The sequence below is a fragment of the Nipponia nippon genome, unplaced genomic scaffold, assembly GCF_047370975.1.
Source record: "Nipponia nippon isolate SJK-2023a ecotype South Korea unplaced genomic scaffold, ASM4737097v1 scaffold_9, whole genome shotgun sequence".
Taxonomy (NCBI): domain Eukaryota; kingdom Metazoa; phylum Chordata; class Aves; order Pelecaniformes; family Threskiornithidae; genus Nipponia; species Nipponia nippon.
The window spans coordinates 38,401,439-38,415,153 of NW_028262413.1; the positions used below are offsets into that span (position 1 = coordinate 38,401,439).

Genomic DNA, 13,715 nt, shown 5'->3' on the forward strand with positions numbered 1-13,715 from the left:
GTACAGCACCTACACACACACCCCGCTGGCCCTGTGGGACCCTGCCACCTTAAGTCTTAGCACAACCAATGTTATTACCTGGCTTCTAGATGGATAGTGTTCTTATCCCTTGTATTTACACACAGTTTCGAGCATGTAACAGGAGCTTTACGCTGTGAACGCATTATGAAAGAAGACTGGAGACAAATACCACCTTACACTGGCTCCTACAAGCCATGATGTTGGGACTGAGTATTGCTTTGTGAAACAAACGCCTGGGTCATAGAGCCGTATCACATAATGTGGGTCATAGAGCCGTATCACATAATGTTTTCACATCAGCACACTCCAAAAGAATTTGAAATAGAGTCGTAACACTGGCTGCACAGATTCATAAAGCAATCAGATCCCATGGTGAGAGGTATACTGAGGTATATGGAAGAACTGCTTTCTCCATAGTTATATTCCTGTCTCTGGGCACTAAATGCAGTATCTGTAACTACGAAATGCAGTCAGACGCAATGCACTTCCAAAGTTACAGAAAACTAATTTTTGAAACTGAATTCATTCCTGTTTAGTTTCTCCCACATAAAACTGTCTTTTATATGGCACTCTTGGCCACTAGCACAGAGGGGCTGATCTATGCCCCAGCATTTTAGAAATCATTTTAGGTTGCTCCTTTTGCCATAAAAGAGAGGAATGCTCAGTTTTCTTCACTACCCCAGGTGTTGCAAGATTTTCATCTCCTTCCAGGAGTCTCATGATCTACTTTTAAATCTTTTTCCATTACTATTTAATGGTGTTATAATTACTGTAAGTCTCTAGCGTTCAAAATAACCACAAAACAAATACAACCTTCATTATGCTCTTATTATTATTTGTATTACAGTGGCAACAAGAGACTTTGAGCTTTACCAAAGAAACAGAGGAGTGTGCATCTCCAAGAACCCGCATCTAGTCTAGAATGAGAATTTGTAGGTTATTACAAACAGAAAAGACTGGGGAAAAGGGACAAAACCCAGACGTTGCTATACCTAGTTTATATGCTTTTATTTTCTTACTTTAGACGTCTGATGTTCTTTGGAAAAGATTGTGTCCTTCATGAAACTGGACACAAAGATAATCAGCAGTCCTAGTCTCTAGAATTGGCTCAAACCTTGTTGTTTAGGACAAGTTCTTCTCTAAAATCCTTAAATACTATCTCCCCTGCTGCCAATCCAACGTTCACAACAGTCTTGATAGCTTATTCTCTGCTGCCAAACCTGCCTCCAGTCACACTTTTTTGTTGCAACTAAGAAGTCACAGATTTATTTATCGTCTAAAACTGTGGGCTGTATTTATCCTCTAAAACTGAACAGGCATGTGGCAGTAGACCAAAGGCTCCTTTGTGGAGAAAGCACATCAGTTTGGAAGAAAGAAAGACGGGTGTCTCTTCTGCTCAATGCTGTTCGCAGACAGTAAAGCAAAAGAAAACAAGTGCTCGATTTACCCTCTCGCGTACTACACTATTGAATGAGTCAGTTCATCAGAAGACCCGATTTTACCATTCCCAAGCGATTCCACTTAAATCTTGAAGTGTTGTCCCCTTTTGGTACTTGTACTTTTTCAACAGTGGAAATTAATACAGCAGAGGGGTTAGGTCTAAAATTCAGAGATGAAAGGCGGCAATGATTGGTATGAATTTCTCCGAGTTCAAATTTCTCTTCTAATTAGACTCTTAACACTTTTTTTTCTGACACAGAAATAGAAAAGAGCGTCTCCTATTTTCAAACAATGTTTAATACAGTCCACAGTCATCTTCCCCTGCACAGCAAACTCTCAGCATACCCACTAACCTGAACGAGCATTTCTGGCAGCAGCTCCTCCCACTGCAAAAGGCTGGAGGCTGGGCTCCCAGGGCTGCCAATTTAGCGTAAGGGAAGCCTGTGGGAGACTTCACCATACTTTGGACGAAGCTCTGCAGGTAAGAGAAGACCCTGGGAGCTGCAGTTGGCCAACTCCAGTGTCAAGGGGATGTGCCAGCCTCTCGCAGCCATTACAAACTGTTAGTCCTGACTTGCTGTGAAGGATAATACACCAAAAGGAAAAAATACAGGCAATCTGTAGCTGCCTTTGTAGAATCAATTTACTGAAATGAGATGGGAAGGCAGAATAGATGAACTAGTTATGAGCAGCTCAATCTGAATTTGTATTTTAACCCACACAACTCTAAATAACAACTGCGTGAGTAGATGCTCTTTCTACATTACACATCAACAGCCCTTACATGAATCTATCATTTCAGAAGATGAATCTTTCCTTCCTGAAAAATTTCAGATTGGCATTTAAGGACTCAGGGTTCACACTAAGAGGGCCATAAGTAATATCCTATTCCCATCTAGATTCATAGATTGCAAGTAAAAAAATAACTGTGAAAGTTATATTGCAAATTATATGTCTTTGAAAACATGACAGGTTTTTCCCCCATTCTGACTTGAGTGCTAAACAGCAGAGCATATATAAAATATCTAGAGTCTATCACACCCTCTGTTCTCTGCATGTTCCTCCCCAGCAGAACTTAGAAGGACATGCAGCAAATACTTCCAAGCAGCCAAGCAAAATTGCTCTTGGCCCAATAAATGACCTTTGATTAATGTAAATGATTCCCCCTTTTTTTCCCTTCTCCCCACCATGTTTTATTTTCTTTACTTTTGGATTGAAGGAGTTCACCTAGTATGCAAACCCACGAATCAACCAAACAAGTTCTGTTTCTTCAGACAGTCTAATCAAGGTACCGCCCACGGGACAGCCACAGGACAAAGCCTAAAACCCAGCCAGGAAATAGCTAAGATCTGAAAATGAACTAACAGAAATTGCTTATTTAAGTTTATAAGCCCAGGTGTGTAAAACTTGGAGCACTTCACTAAATTCTTCCCTAGGGAAAAGGACCGAGTAGGTCCGTGGAAGTGAGCAAGAATCATATGCAGCTGAGAAACGAAAGGTTTTCTATAGAAAAGGTTGTTAAACACCATTTTCCATAAAACACACTTTAGTGGAACTTTTCTTCACAGCCTTGTGACATGAACAGTGGTGCAGAAAATTTTTTTGTTTCTTGTGGAGGTCTATCTTACAGCAAGATCAGAGGAAAAAAAATTTCAAATTCAGATTTGCAACAGCAAGCCCACAAAGCTGGCAGAAAGGCTTACGGCAAGCTCTGGTATTACATGTTCTTTTTGTCTTTGTTTCTTTAAGTGCGTAACACGTATACCAACACCTCCACTGACAGGCTCGCTTTACTTATTTTTGAAGATTTAGGATTTATATACTTTTCAGACTACCGAAAGTTGCGTTTAGTTAGATCTTACACCTCTACTTTTACACACACAGGCATTTGGCTACTGAAAGACTGGCCTTGCCACACATCCACAATTTAATGACAGCTATTGTCAAATCAGTGTTTTCAGATGCTCTAATTTCGCATTTATCTTTTGCCAGAAATATTGCCTGGCACTGTATTAAATAAAGAAAAAATTTTATTCTAGCTGGTATGTGACAGCAATCACAGCACACAGAAGTCATGCAGTTTGAGAACATCATTATAAGTTGATCATCTTTTAAAAATATTTAACAAAAAGCTCCTGGGTCTGCTTTAGTAGCTGAACCTGAACTCAGCGAGGAAGTGACTGAGCAGAATCAGACATTCTCATTAAGTAAAATTAGCCAAGTGCAATTTGCTTGGCTGGTCCCCTCCGTGTATTAGCATTTATATTCAGCCAGTGATAAGCTTAATCAGGTTTTTCAAACAAAAAGAAAAAATTCCCCCCAAAACCATAAACCTATCAGGTTTATTAGTAACAGATTGCACTTCCATTGTAAAAAGGCAGCTAAGAAACTGAAGAAAATTGTCTGTTCAGAAGTGCATCCTAGTAGCTAATAGCAATCTTTCCTCATAGCAGGAACATGACCTCACATACGTGCTAGCCGATTGCTGTCAGATTTACTGAAGACAAAAGGAGACATTTTATTAAAGGGCAAACGCCAGGAGGCTACACAGAGCTGCTACAGGGCCTCACTGGAAGGGACAGGTTTGCCCTCTGATTGCAAAGACTGTATCACAAGGTCTTTTTTTCCCCCTTCCACAATGAATGCATCTCAAAGAGCTGTCGGGCCTAAGAAACAGAAAAAAAAAATGCAGTAGCATCTAAGGAGATACGCGGCAGCAATAATGCTGGTGTGACAACTAAAGAGCAGAAACAACTCCAGAGAGCCTGGTCCTGCTGGAGGGCACTTACCTGAAGCAGTAGCAGCAAAACTGAATGTGAGAGGCAGCAAGAGGCCAAGGCCCAGATGTGTCAGGAAGGTGGCTGCTTGAGCTGAGCACATGTGGTGATATCGCTATCAAATTTAACCCCGCAGACCTTCTGAACATCAAAAAAGGAGAAAACGTGTAGACTTTAAGACAAGCTATCAAAAGTAGCACTGGTAAAAAAAGGTTCCATAGAAATAGCTTGGTTTATAAAATTCGACCCCTTTCAGACAGACGGGCACCAAGTATGTCCTAACATGTGTCAAGAACTTCAAAATTTTTTATAAATTATGCCCCAATGCATCCTGGTTTGCAAAACACTACAGCAATGAAAGCTGGCCAAAGGAACAACATGCTGCAGCCCTTCCCACATGCACTGCACGCCTACTAGGTAACAGAAAAAAGGCAACTTAATGACAATCACCCCAGAATTACACTTAGTAACCCCAGTTATTCTCTTAAGGCAGACAACTGCTTTATCTGAGCAGCACAAAATGAGGCTTTGACCCCCCGTTGTTCATTCCAACGTTCTTTTCTCCTGAAGTCCATCGTTAATGGTTCTCTTTACAGCATGTTTCTATAGTGACCACCTGCTAAATCGATACTCAATATATTTCCCTTTCCACCTGCCTTACTTCAGACTTGGAACCTCAAAATGTTATTTAAACAACATTCCAAAAACGGAGTCTCGAGCTGTAGTAAGATGGTATGGTAGACTACTTCATCACTCTAACTTCCCCAGCTCTTGAACCAGTGCAAAAACAAATAAATGCAGTATTTATAGATGAAAGCAAAATTCTTCACGGCTCACTAACAATTACTTGAAAAGCTAATATATAAAGTGCCAGGAAGAAATAAATTCCCAGTACCTTAGAGTAGTATCAGACTCCTCCTTTCAGGTAAGTATTTCATCTCTTCAGCAGCTTTTTGACTGCTTATTGTGCCTTGCTTACATTAACAGCACTTTACCCCAAGTGCAGCAACCGTCCTAAAGAATAATAACCAAGATATGCTTTACATGTGGGTAAAGCACTATGTTCCCAGAAGGAGACAGGGAGCACATTTTTATAATAGCTAATAAGGCAATGAATCATCCTCCTGAGATAAAGACTAAAAACATTGAGAAGGGAATATAGTAGGTTGAAATAAAAAATTTAAAAAAGGGACTCAGCTGGTTGAAGTTTTACATATGCAAATAAACAGCATGAGAAGGGAAGCACAGAGTGAGACATGAAGTAACGAGCAGAAAGATGAGGTGTATCCATCTTCCTGGAAGCTGAAAGGAGGAAGGTATTAAAGTGTGCTTTCTGGTAAATTGCCACAAAGTTGTCAATTATGCAGGATGATTTAGACTGATGATACCTGAAGAAATGGGGATTTAGAAACACTTGGGACTAAAAGGAGAGAGAGGAATGCACTGCAGATGATAAACCCAGTGGACTGAAAGTAAAAGAGCAAAGAGGCCAGCTTCAGAGGGTATAATTAAATATCCTTAATTAGCATATTAGACTACTGCAATGAAACCATATACCTACTTTCAAAGTGGGATTTTAGAAAATAAATGCAACCAAGTGGATGACAGTCCAAGAACATTCTATGTCATAAGACGGCTTGGCATAGACTTTATTCAGGTAACTTCTATTTTGCTAATGTTTAAATAACTTAATTATATGAAAAATGCACTGACTGCCCAGGTCTGTAAGCAGTAAGGTATTAAATCACCATTAGACAGATTTTACTGAAATTGGTCAGACAATGCATTAGGAACAGAGGACAGTGCTTGAGTCAATAGTAGGATTTCAAGTAGTTGAATAATCATGTAGCGTAATGCACATGGGTAAAGCAGGGACCAACAAGTAGAAGGAGGGTAGCAACTGGCACCACAATGTTTTTAAACTGGTCTAGGAGTAACGGTTAAGTTTTATTTTGAGATGGGGGATGTGAAAAGTGTTTTGAAATTCTTGGAAGAAGCCTCCTACAATATCACAAAGCTCTGTTCTATTGAAAACATACTCTGCTGAAGAGTTAGGGATATTTGCTACCAAAATTTTCTCAATAGAATGAAAGATATTTCACTGTGTTCATGAAGAGATAGATGACAGGTTAGGATTACAATACAAGATTACAAAGAGCTAGGCGTAAATCACAGTTTTGGCATTGACGTGTTTGGTCATGCAAGCCGCTTAACTCTTCTGTACCTCACTTTTGATATGCAATGGACCAGCAATTCCTGTCTCCCAGGCATTTCACCAGGATACACGTATCCACAACCAAGATATTATGGACATAATTGGGAGACTGCATGGAAAACATTGACACAAGAGGCTCTCAGATATTAGATATGGCAACACCCCAGTGTTATTTATACTACCTTTCTAAAATAATTGTGGTTACTCATATTAAATAAATTCTCTGTTCCCAGCACATAAAGGCTTTATTTGCCACACTGCTAGCTAGCCCACTGTTTCAGTCTTAAGTGAAACAGGGCACTACTACCAGGAGATCTTAATTTCCATCCCTCTGCTTTGATTGCTACTGTGGCTTCCATCTGCCGTGACTTTTTTACACAATCACTGAGGCCTCAGCTAAGTAATACCTTGAGCAACAGAAGCTACGGCTTCAATACATGCCACCAATAATATTTCTGCTTCCTAAGAAGCAATGCTAAAAACCAGCCAACTGCAACAAGTTTGGAAAAAATACTGTGTGATGACTGAACTGATTAAAGTGGGTCTTAAATGACATATTACAATCCAGATGAAAGAAAACGTACTTGGCTTGGCCAAGCACAAAATCAGTATTATATAAATGGGTCCCCCCCTCCGCATGCACACACTTGTAAATGCAACAGAAAACAGAAATGCAATGGGGAGGAGGGCACGGTGGTTGTTTTCCCAAGGACTAATAAACTTCCTAGCTGAACAGTACTTGTCTTCTGCTTGACAAGTGATGAATATGACAATATGCCTGGCTCACATTACACAAAAATGACAGCATAATACGCTGAAGGCACCCTATTTGTCTTCAAGTTACTTTCACTGATTAGGAAGAAAAGATGCAGAATGCCAGCTGAAGGCGTTTAGGAAAGGTGAAACCTCTGAAGCAGAAGCTAGCAAAGGCACCAGGCAGAACATGTTGACAAGGCAGAGAGGGAACTGAAAGATTAAACTGGCTCTTGTTGTAGATAATAATCACTGAAGACCAATGTACTTCAGAGACTCTATCTGCCTACCCAGCTCCTCCCTCAATCTGGGTCTGAAGTCATGGGAAAGTGTAATACATTATTTCAATATAGTATATAATTCATATCATATAACACATGGTATTAGCTTCCAAAGAAATCTTTATAATGGCTGTTGCAGCATCCAACTCAGAATATAACTTATAAATGCAGGATTCCTCAGTCTTTGGATTGCTGTTTTTTACTCACAATAAAAAGTGGTTTAAGAAATAAGGAAAAAAAACCCAAACAAACCCAACCATGGACACTTACGTTTTGGCTTGCTTTGCCTTGATTTTTCTGCAAGACATAGTACCCCTCTGCTGGGCAAGAACAGATAAACAGCAAGGAGCCGTGAACCAGAACTGACTGAACAGTAAAAGAAAACCAGCCTGTACAGACTGAAAAGGATAAGGAACGAAAGGCAGCTGAGGTGATGTATGGCTGACCAAAAGCCTGAGAAAATAAGGAGCCCAGATGCAAACCATTAAGCAAACAGCATTCACAATTTAGACTTAGTTCTCCAAACACTGTCCAAACAAGAAAGTAACATTTTTCATAACATCTTTAAAATGAGTCATCTTGAAGGAGCTGTCATCTTGACATGCACCAGTTCTCTAACTCTAAAAACAATTGTTGCAATATTTAGGATAACAGGAAGCAGAAAGAATTTCTGAAAGCAAAATATTTTTGTCCACGAAAAACTAAATTGTGAGATATGAAGTCTGTACTGCATGAAGCTGGTAAAGAAATTTAGCTGCACTTTTTGCATTCATAACATTGTTTTCCAGAAGGTATGACAAACCTTAAGCAAACCTTCGGAACAGTTTTTCTTTTTTACTTTAGGCATTACATTTTTATATATATTTATTTTTTTAAATATGACAACCATAGGAAAGATAGGACAATTTCAGACATCAGCAGTGATGCAGATGAAAAAGCAAACTCCTACCAGAGACATGTGCGATATCCCATACATTTTTGGGAAATACTAGTTAAATCTTAGTCTGACGCCTGAAGCATGATAAAGAGAGAAGTTAAGCCTTCTCATTAGCCCTGAGACTGGAGTATAGATGCCCATTTTGTTTCAGACTTCTTGTTCTGTTCTACAAATGACTTTGCTCAGTTCTCTATGGGTTGGAATACTACTCATTTTTAAACCAAGGAAAGATTGCAAAAGAGCCCTGTTTAAAAACAACGTCCTAATTATTGACTTTTAGAAAACATTTCTTTTAGTTAAAAATATAAACACAAAGCAAAGTTTGATAATACTTTTTGCCCCTTTTATTAAAAACAGTCATTACACTTGACATACATTTGGCAAAGATACATGATTGTATCTCTACTTTTCAGGAAACTAATTACAGACTAGTACAAAGTGACACCGTGTATGCAATAATTAGGCTCTGGGTCAGTTTTTCATACTGCAAACTTCTGGTTTTGTTTCAGTTATTCAGCTGATTCTGCTTTTAGTTTGCCTGTGTGATCAACAACAGTTTTGGCTTCAAATACGTTTATTTTAGATGTACATATGTGCACATAGTGCAAAACTGCACCCAGTACCTGCTGCTAGATACTGAAGAGAACATTCTTGTAGGGTCTTTACCATCCAGACACAATCATCCTTTTGTACCACTTTTCACATTGAAGCGTCTCACTCCAAGCCTTTCACTTTGTTAACCAAAGTTTGTTTCGCTAAGAAACAAGTTTTCTAAACCATTTGTTTAGGAACCAGGAAAGAGGACAAATCTTAGCAACAGGAAACTCTCCAGAGGGGAAAAAAAGCCTGTAGTGACAGAAGCAGATACAGAGCCTCAGTAAAGACAAGTTTTTCTAACCAAACCTACACAGAAACTTCAACTATACAGCAGCTATATTAAGAAGGCGGGGGGTGGGGAAGGGTGGGGAGAGAGAAGTATCTTTCCCTGGTCATTACCCACATTCTCAACAGAACTAGATTTACATAAGAAAGAATATCAGTCCGTTTACCAAGATGCATTGTCCCATTTCCCGGTCTTGTTTTAGGTCAACTGGAAGCTTCTTTTTTCAGTTTTTCTAAAATCTCTTCTGGTGTCATCGATACCAAAATCTTCACCACTTTTTCACGTGATTTACCACCCTGGTTTAGACACACACACAACAATATTTTTCAGAGAATCACCACCAAATACACATTCCAAAAAAATATCACTGAAATGCCAACATATCAGGTACTTCAAAAATAATTCTTAAAGCGTGGGTATGCAGAATTAACAGCAGTAAGAGATAGTTCATCAATGGCCTTTCTAGTTATTTTAAAGGTGGAAAACAATGTCTTATCTACTCTCCTTTTAAAACTGGATACAGCTCCGAGAGCTATGCCCTGAACTGACGCTCTTTTTATAGGCTAGAATGAAAAGCAAGGAGTGGTAAGTTTCCATAATTCACTTGTATCCTCTAGAAGCAAGACTCAAAATAATTTGCATTTTTGTTTTTAAAAAGTGGGTAGGTATATATATGTATGTATGTATGTATATTTGATAACTGTGTACTTTCAGATCTTTCTTCAGAGTTGTCTCCCACCGAGTATTAGTTACTCTTAAGCTGAGTTCTCAGGTTGATAATACCAACTAAATGAAAAAAATCACGCTGTATATAGCCTGTAAGACATTCAGATTCATACAGCAGTTATTTGAAATATTATTGACCTGTTTTTGTATTACTGAAAAAAAGGCTATTTTACATAGGAACTGGCAAACCTGCCACCTCAATTCATACCGTCTGAAGACACAACTTTGCTAGTGCTCAGTAAACCATGAGAAACAAGTTGCTTGTTCGTCTGCAGCCTGGCAAAAAGTTTGAAAAGCCCACAAGGGACATCCTGAAGGACAAAAATGTCCTTAACTCTACTATACAGAGACATAGCATGAAATTTAAAATTAAAAATAGATTTTTGAAGGAGCGTAGACAGCTGCTGATGAAAATCTTGCATAGAAATCTGGTAACCCCAGTTTTATACTGGATCATTTCCCACCAATTTCCCCATTTGGACTGGTTTTGTTAATGTTATCACTTATCATAAAGCAAGTAGCACATAAGAGAGCAACCAGCATCAAAAATAACTTGCTGTTTACACCTAGCAGATCAAGATGGAAAAATCTAAGCCATAGGTAAAATGCAGACTTTACCAGAATGCTTCACTGAGAACTAACAGTGGCTTGTGAAAAACAAACACTAGCATGTAATTATCTGGACAGCTTAGGTCAGAATAACAGAGTCAAGAAGGTCAGATCACACTAGCCCCTTTTATGTTCAACTCTGCTTAGCACTTATGAGAATAATCTAGTTAAAGCTGAACATCCCCTTAAGGCAGGAAAACAGTGTTATCTCTAAAATGTTGACAAACAAATTAAGCAGTTTGACCATGATTCAGGAAAAACAAGACTCAAACCTTTGCATCTCTATCTTTCGGCAACACAATGCTCAATTCGTTAATTATGTTGCCATTTACCACTATCCTTTAACAGACTTCTACAACTACTACATTAAACCAACAGGCAAAAATAAAAAGCACAATTTTTCATTGTGCTCTCATGTTCATAAACTATAAATGAACAAGGCTGGAAAGACCGACTTTAAGTACAATGAATTAATAAAACAAATTATTTATTCAGTGCAATGAATAAAATGAAGAGTTTCCGTTCCCCAAAGTCAAGACGTGTAAATTCTAATACACAGAAAATCTTGAGGCCCAGCTATAATCCAAGTGCTTAGATATGCTCTTGCTTATGTGTGACAGTTAATTGTCAGAAAACTTTCACTCAAATACAGAAGTTACTTCAAAAAAAATGAATGCAAAGTTATTAAAAAAAAGGAACGTTCTTGCAAAGCACAAATTTTGTGAACTGCATGTGACATGAAAACAAGAAAATCTTTGCAGAACACAGAAAACACGAACCACACAAGTTTGGAAAATATATTATGACGAGAACTATTCTGATTAAGATCTCAAGATCAGCTGTGCTTCTTCCTACGCTAGGTTTGTTCTCAAACGAATCATTCCATTAATTCAACTAAACACCTTTAAAGTGTCTTTTGGACTGAACCTGGAGAGCAGCTCCCTGTACTCAATGAGTAAGTTTCAAAATCTTGAATTTAAATTGCAGTAGGGCAAGACTGAAAAGAAAAAAAAAGAAAAGTACCTTCTCTAAAATAACTTCACTCTTCTTCACTTCTAGCACCTTAGAGAGGTAGCGACACAGCTCTGCATTTGCCTCCCCTTCTGATGGAGGTGCAGCAATAGCTACACCTACTGCCTCAGCTGTCACATCTATAACAAATATTTTAAGGATTTTATGCTCAAAATATTCAAAACATCTAGTTATTGTCTCCTAAAACTGAAGGTTTATGCTTTCAAAAGCATTTTAATTCAAAACCAAATAAACTTGTAGATTAGCAGGTAACAACATTTTTACACTTCACACATTCCCTTAAGTTAAAACTGTTAGCCAGTACAAAGATAACCTTCTGATACAAAGAACAGCGAAGCCTGCAGACCTGTATCAGAGCGCAGCTGCGAATTGCCAGTTTTCACACAAGCGGGGCACTGTTGTAGGCCCGTCTCCGTGCTGCCCATTCTGCAGCAGGCGTCGTCCAGCTTGGCGCCACGTAGCACAATACAAATCGGGTTACCCCACCAAAAAAAAGCCCGATAAATAAGTCCGCCCAGAGAGCTAGGCTATCATCAACAATTTCCTTGTGTTGCCAGTTGAGCCTGGATACTCTCCTACCGACCACCGTGCCGGTCTCACACACGGGTCTGTACAAAAAGCAGCTCTAATTTGTACATAAGCAAGCCCAGATTTGTAAAGGGAGAACATTTTATTAGATCAAACTTTTATAGTTCAAATAAAAGCGCACAACCCCTTGGGATGCCAACAGCATGCACGAAGTGACACACGTCACGCTGAAGTCCTGCTGACCGAGCGCGTTTGCCGGTAACTCCTTCCAAAACCTGTTGTTCAGAAGAATTTACCGCGTGCTCGCTGCACCACCTAGCGTTACCCACGGGGCAACGGGAAACGGCGACTGCTGGCTTCTTTAAGAGAAGCGTGACATTATTCCTTCCCTTTTCTAATGATTTTTTTTTTTAATTTTACAGCTTAGGGGACAGGGAGAAGCTGTAGAACTCGTCAGAAACCCTCGTCAGACAAAGCAGCTTTCCCGCCCCGTTCCCAGCCACCGACGGTTGCTCCCCGGGCGGGACGGGCCCCCCGCGCCGCTCCTCAGGAGAAGCGACCGGGGCGCCTGAAGCCCCGCTGCCAGCGGGGGCCGCCCCGGCCGAAGGCAGCGCCCTCCCGCCGCCTCCCCAGCGCGGCGCAGCGCAGCGCCGGGCGAGCTCCCCGCCATCCCCGCTCGCGGCCGGCAGCCCGGCCCCCGGGCGGGGGAAGGCGCGGAAGGCAGGCCGGCACCCCCACCTCTGACGGCGGCCCCACCTGTGACGGCGCTGCAGCGGGAGCCGGGCTTGGCGCGAACCGCCACCCTCACGCAGCCGTCGCCCGCCGCCACCACCGGTCCCGCGGCGGCGCCCGGTTCGGCGGGCGCCTTTCCGGCTCCTTTTCCCTGGAACAGAGGAACAGGCGCGGTCACCGCGGGCGCCACCTGCCCGCCCTTCCCCGGTCCCCCCCGCCCGCCCGCCCGCACCTTTCGGGGCATGGCCCCGCCGCCGCTCCGCACCGGCGCCGCCAGCAGCCGACGGAAGCCGGCGAGGGACAGCATAGCGCGGCGCCGCCCTGCCAGCAGCACCGCCCGGCCCCGCGCCTGCGCCACGGGAGCCCTCCGCCCGCGGGGAAGGCGGGTCCGCGCCGCGGGGCACCGGCGCCCCGAGGGCCGGCCCCGGCTGCCCGCCGCTTGCTGCGCACGCCTCCGCTCGCTGCAGCGCTTTCCGGGCCGCGCCTGAAGGAGCAACCCCCGCGCCCATCGAAATCCGTACGGAGCAGGCGGGCTGAAACACAGGGCTTGGTTTAAGGACTGGGTTTTGAGACCTAAGACCTGCACGACCTTCACGGGAGCAGGCATTTAAAGAGAAATTAGGGAAGAGAAAAAGAGGATTTTTTTTTTTCCTCCTCCTGTGTTCTCAAATTATTACTTCAGTATAATTGGGGGGGAGGGGTTACAGGATTTTGTACACAAAGAATTCTACTACTACTCAGTGCATATTGCAGGACACTGAATACTATATACATACATCAA

At 41.5% G+C, this 13,715-nt stretch overlaps 1 protein-coding gene across 5 annotated transcripts in view; it reads right to left on the reverse strand.

The window, feature by feature from the left end:
• The window catches only part of CUNH15orf40 (chromosome unknown C15orf40 homolog), a 55,984-nt gene extending 42,333 nt beyond the window's left edge, over positions 1-13,651 (reverse strand). For 4 of the 5 annotated variants that reach the window (XR_015701699.1, XR_015701697.1, XR_015701696.1 and 1 more), the window contains exons 1-6: positions 13,167-13,651; positions 12,959-13,085; positions 11,666-11,793; positions 9,474-9,603; positions 5,134-5,252; positions 4,251-4,379 (exon numbers count right to left, since the gene is read on the reverse strand). Coding sequence is in view for 1 of the 5 variants with exons in the window: in XM_087745473.1 (XP_087601599.1) it covers positions 9,511-9,603; positions 11,666-11,793; positions 12,959-13,085; positions 13,167-13,541 (723 nt within the window). In the remaining 4 variants the exon portion in view is untranslated. Of the gene's footprint in view, positions 1-4,250; positions 4,380-5,133; positions 5,253-8,745; positions 9,271-9,473; positions 9,604-11,665; positions 11,794-12,958; positions 13,086-13,166 lie in introns of those variants that run through there. The other variant, XM_087745473.1, reaches the window with a different exon arrangement.
• Positions 13,652-13,715: the final 64 nt, after the last annotated feature.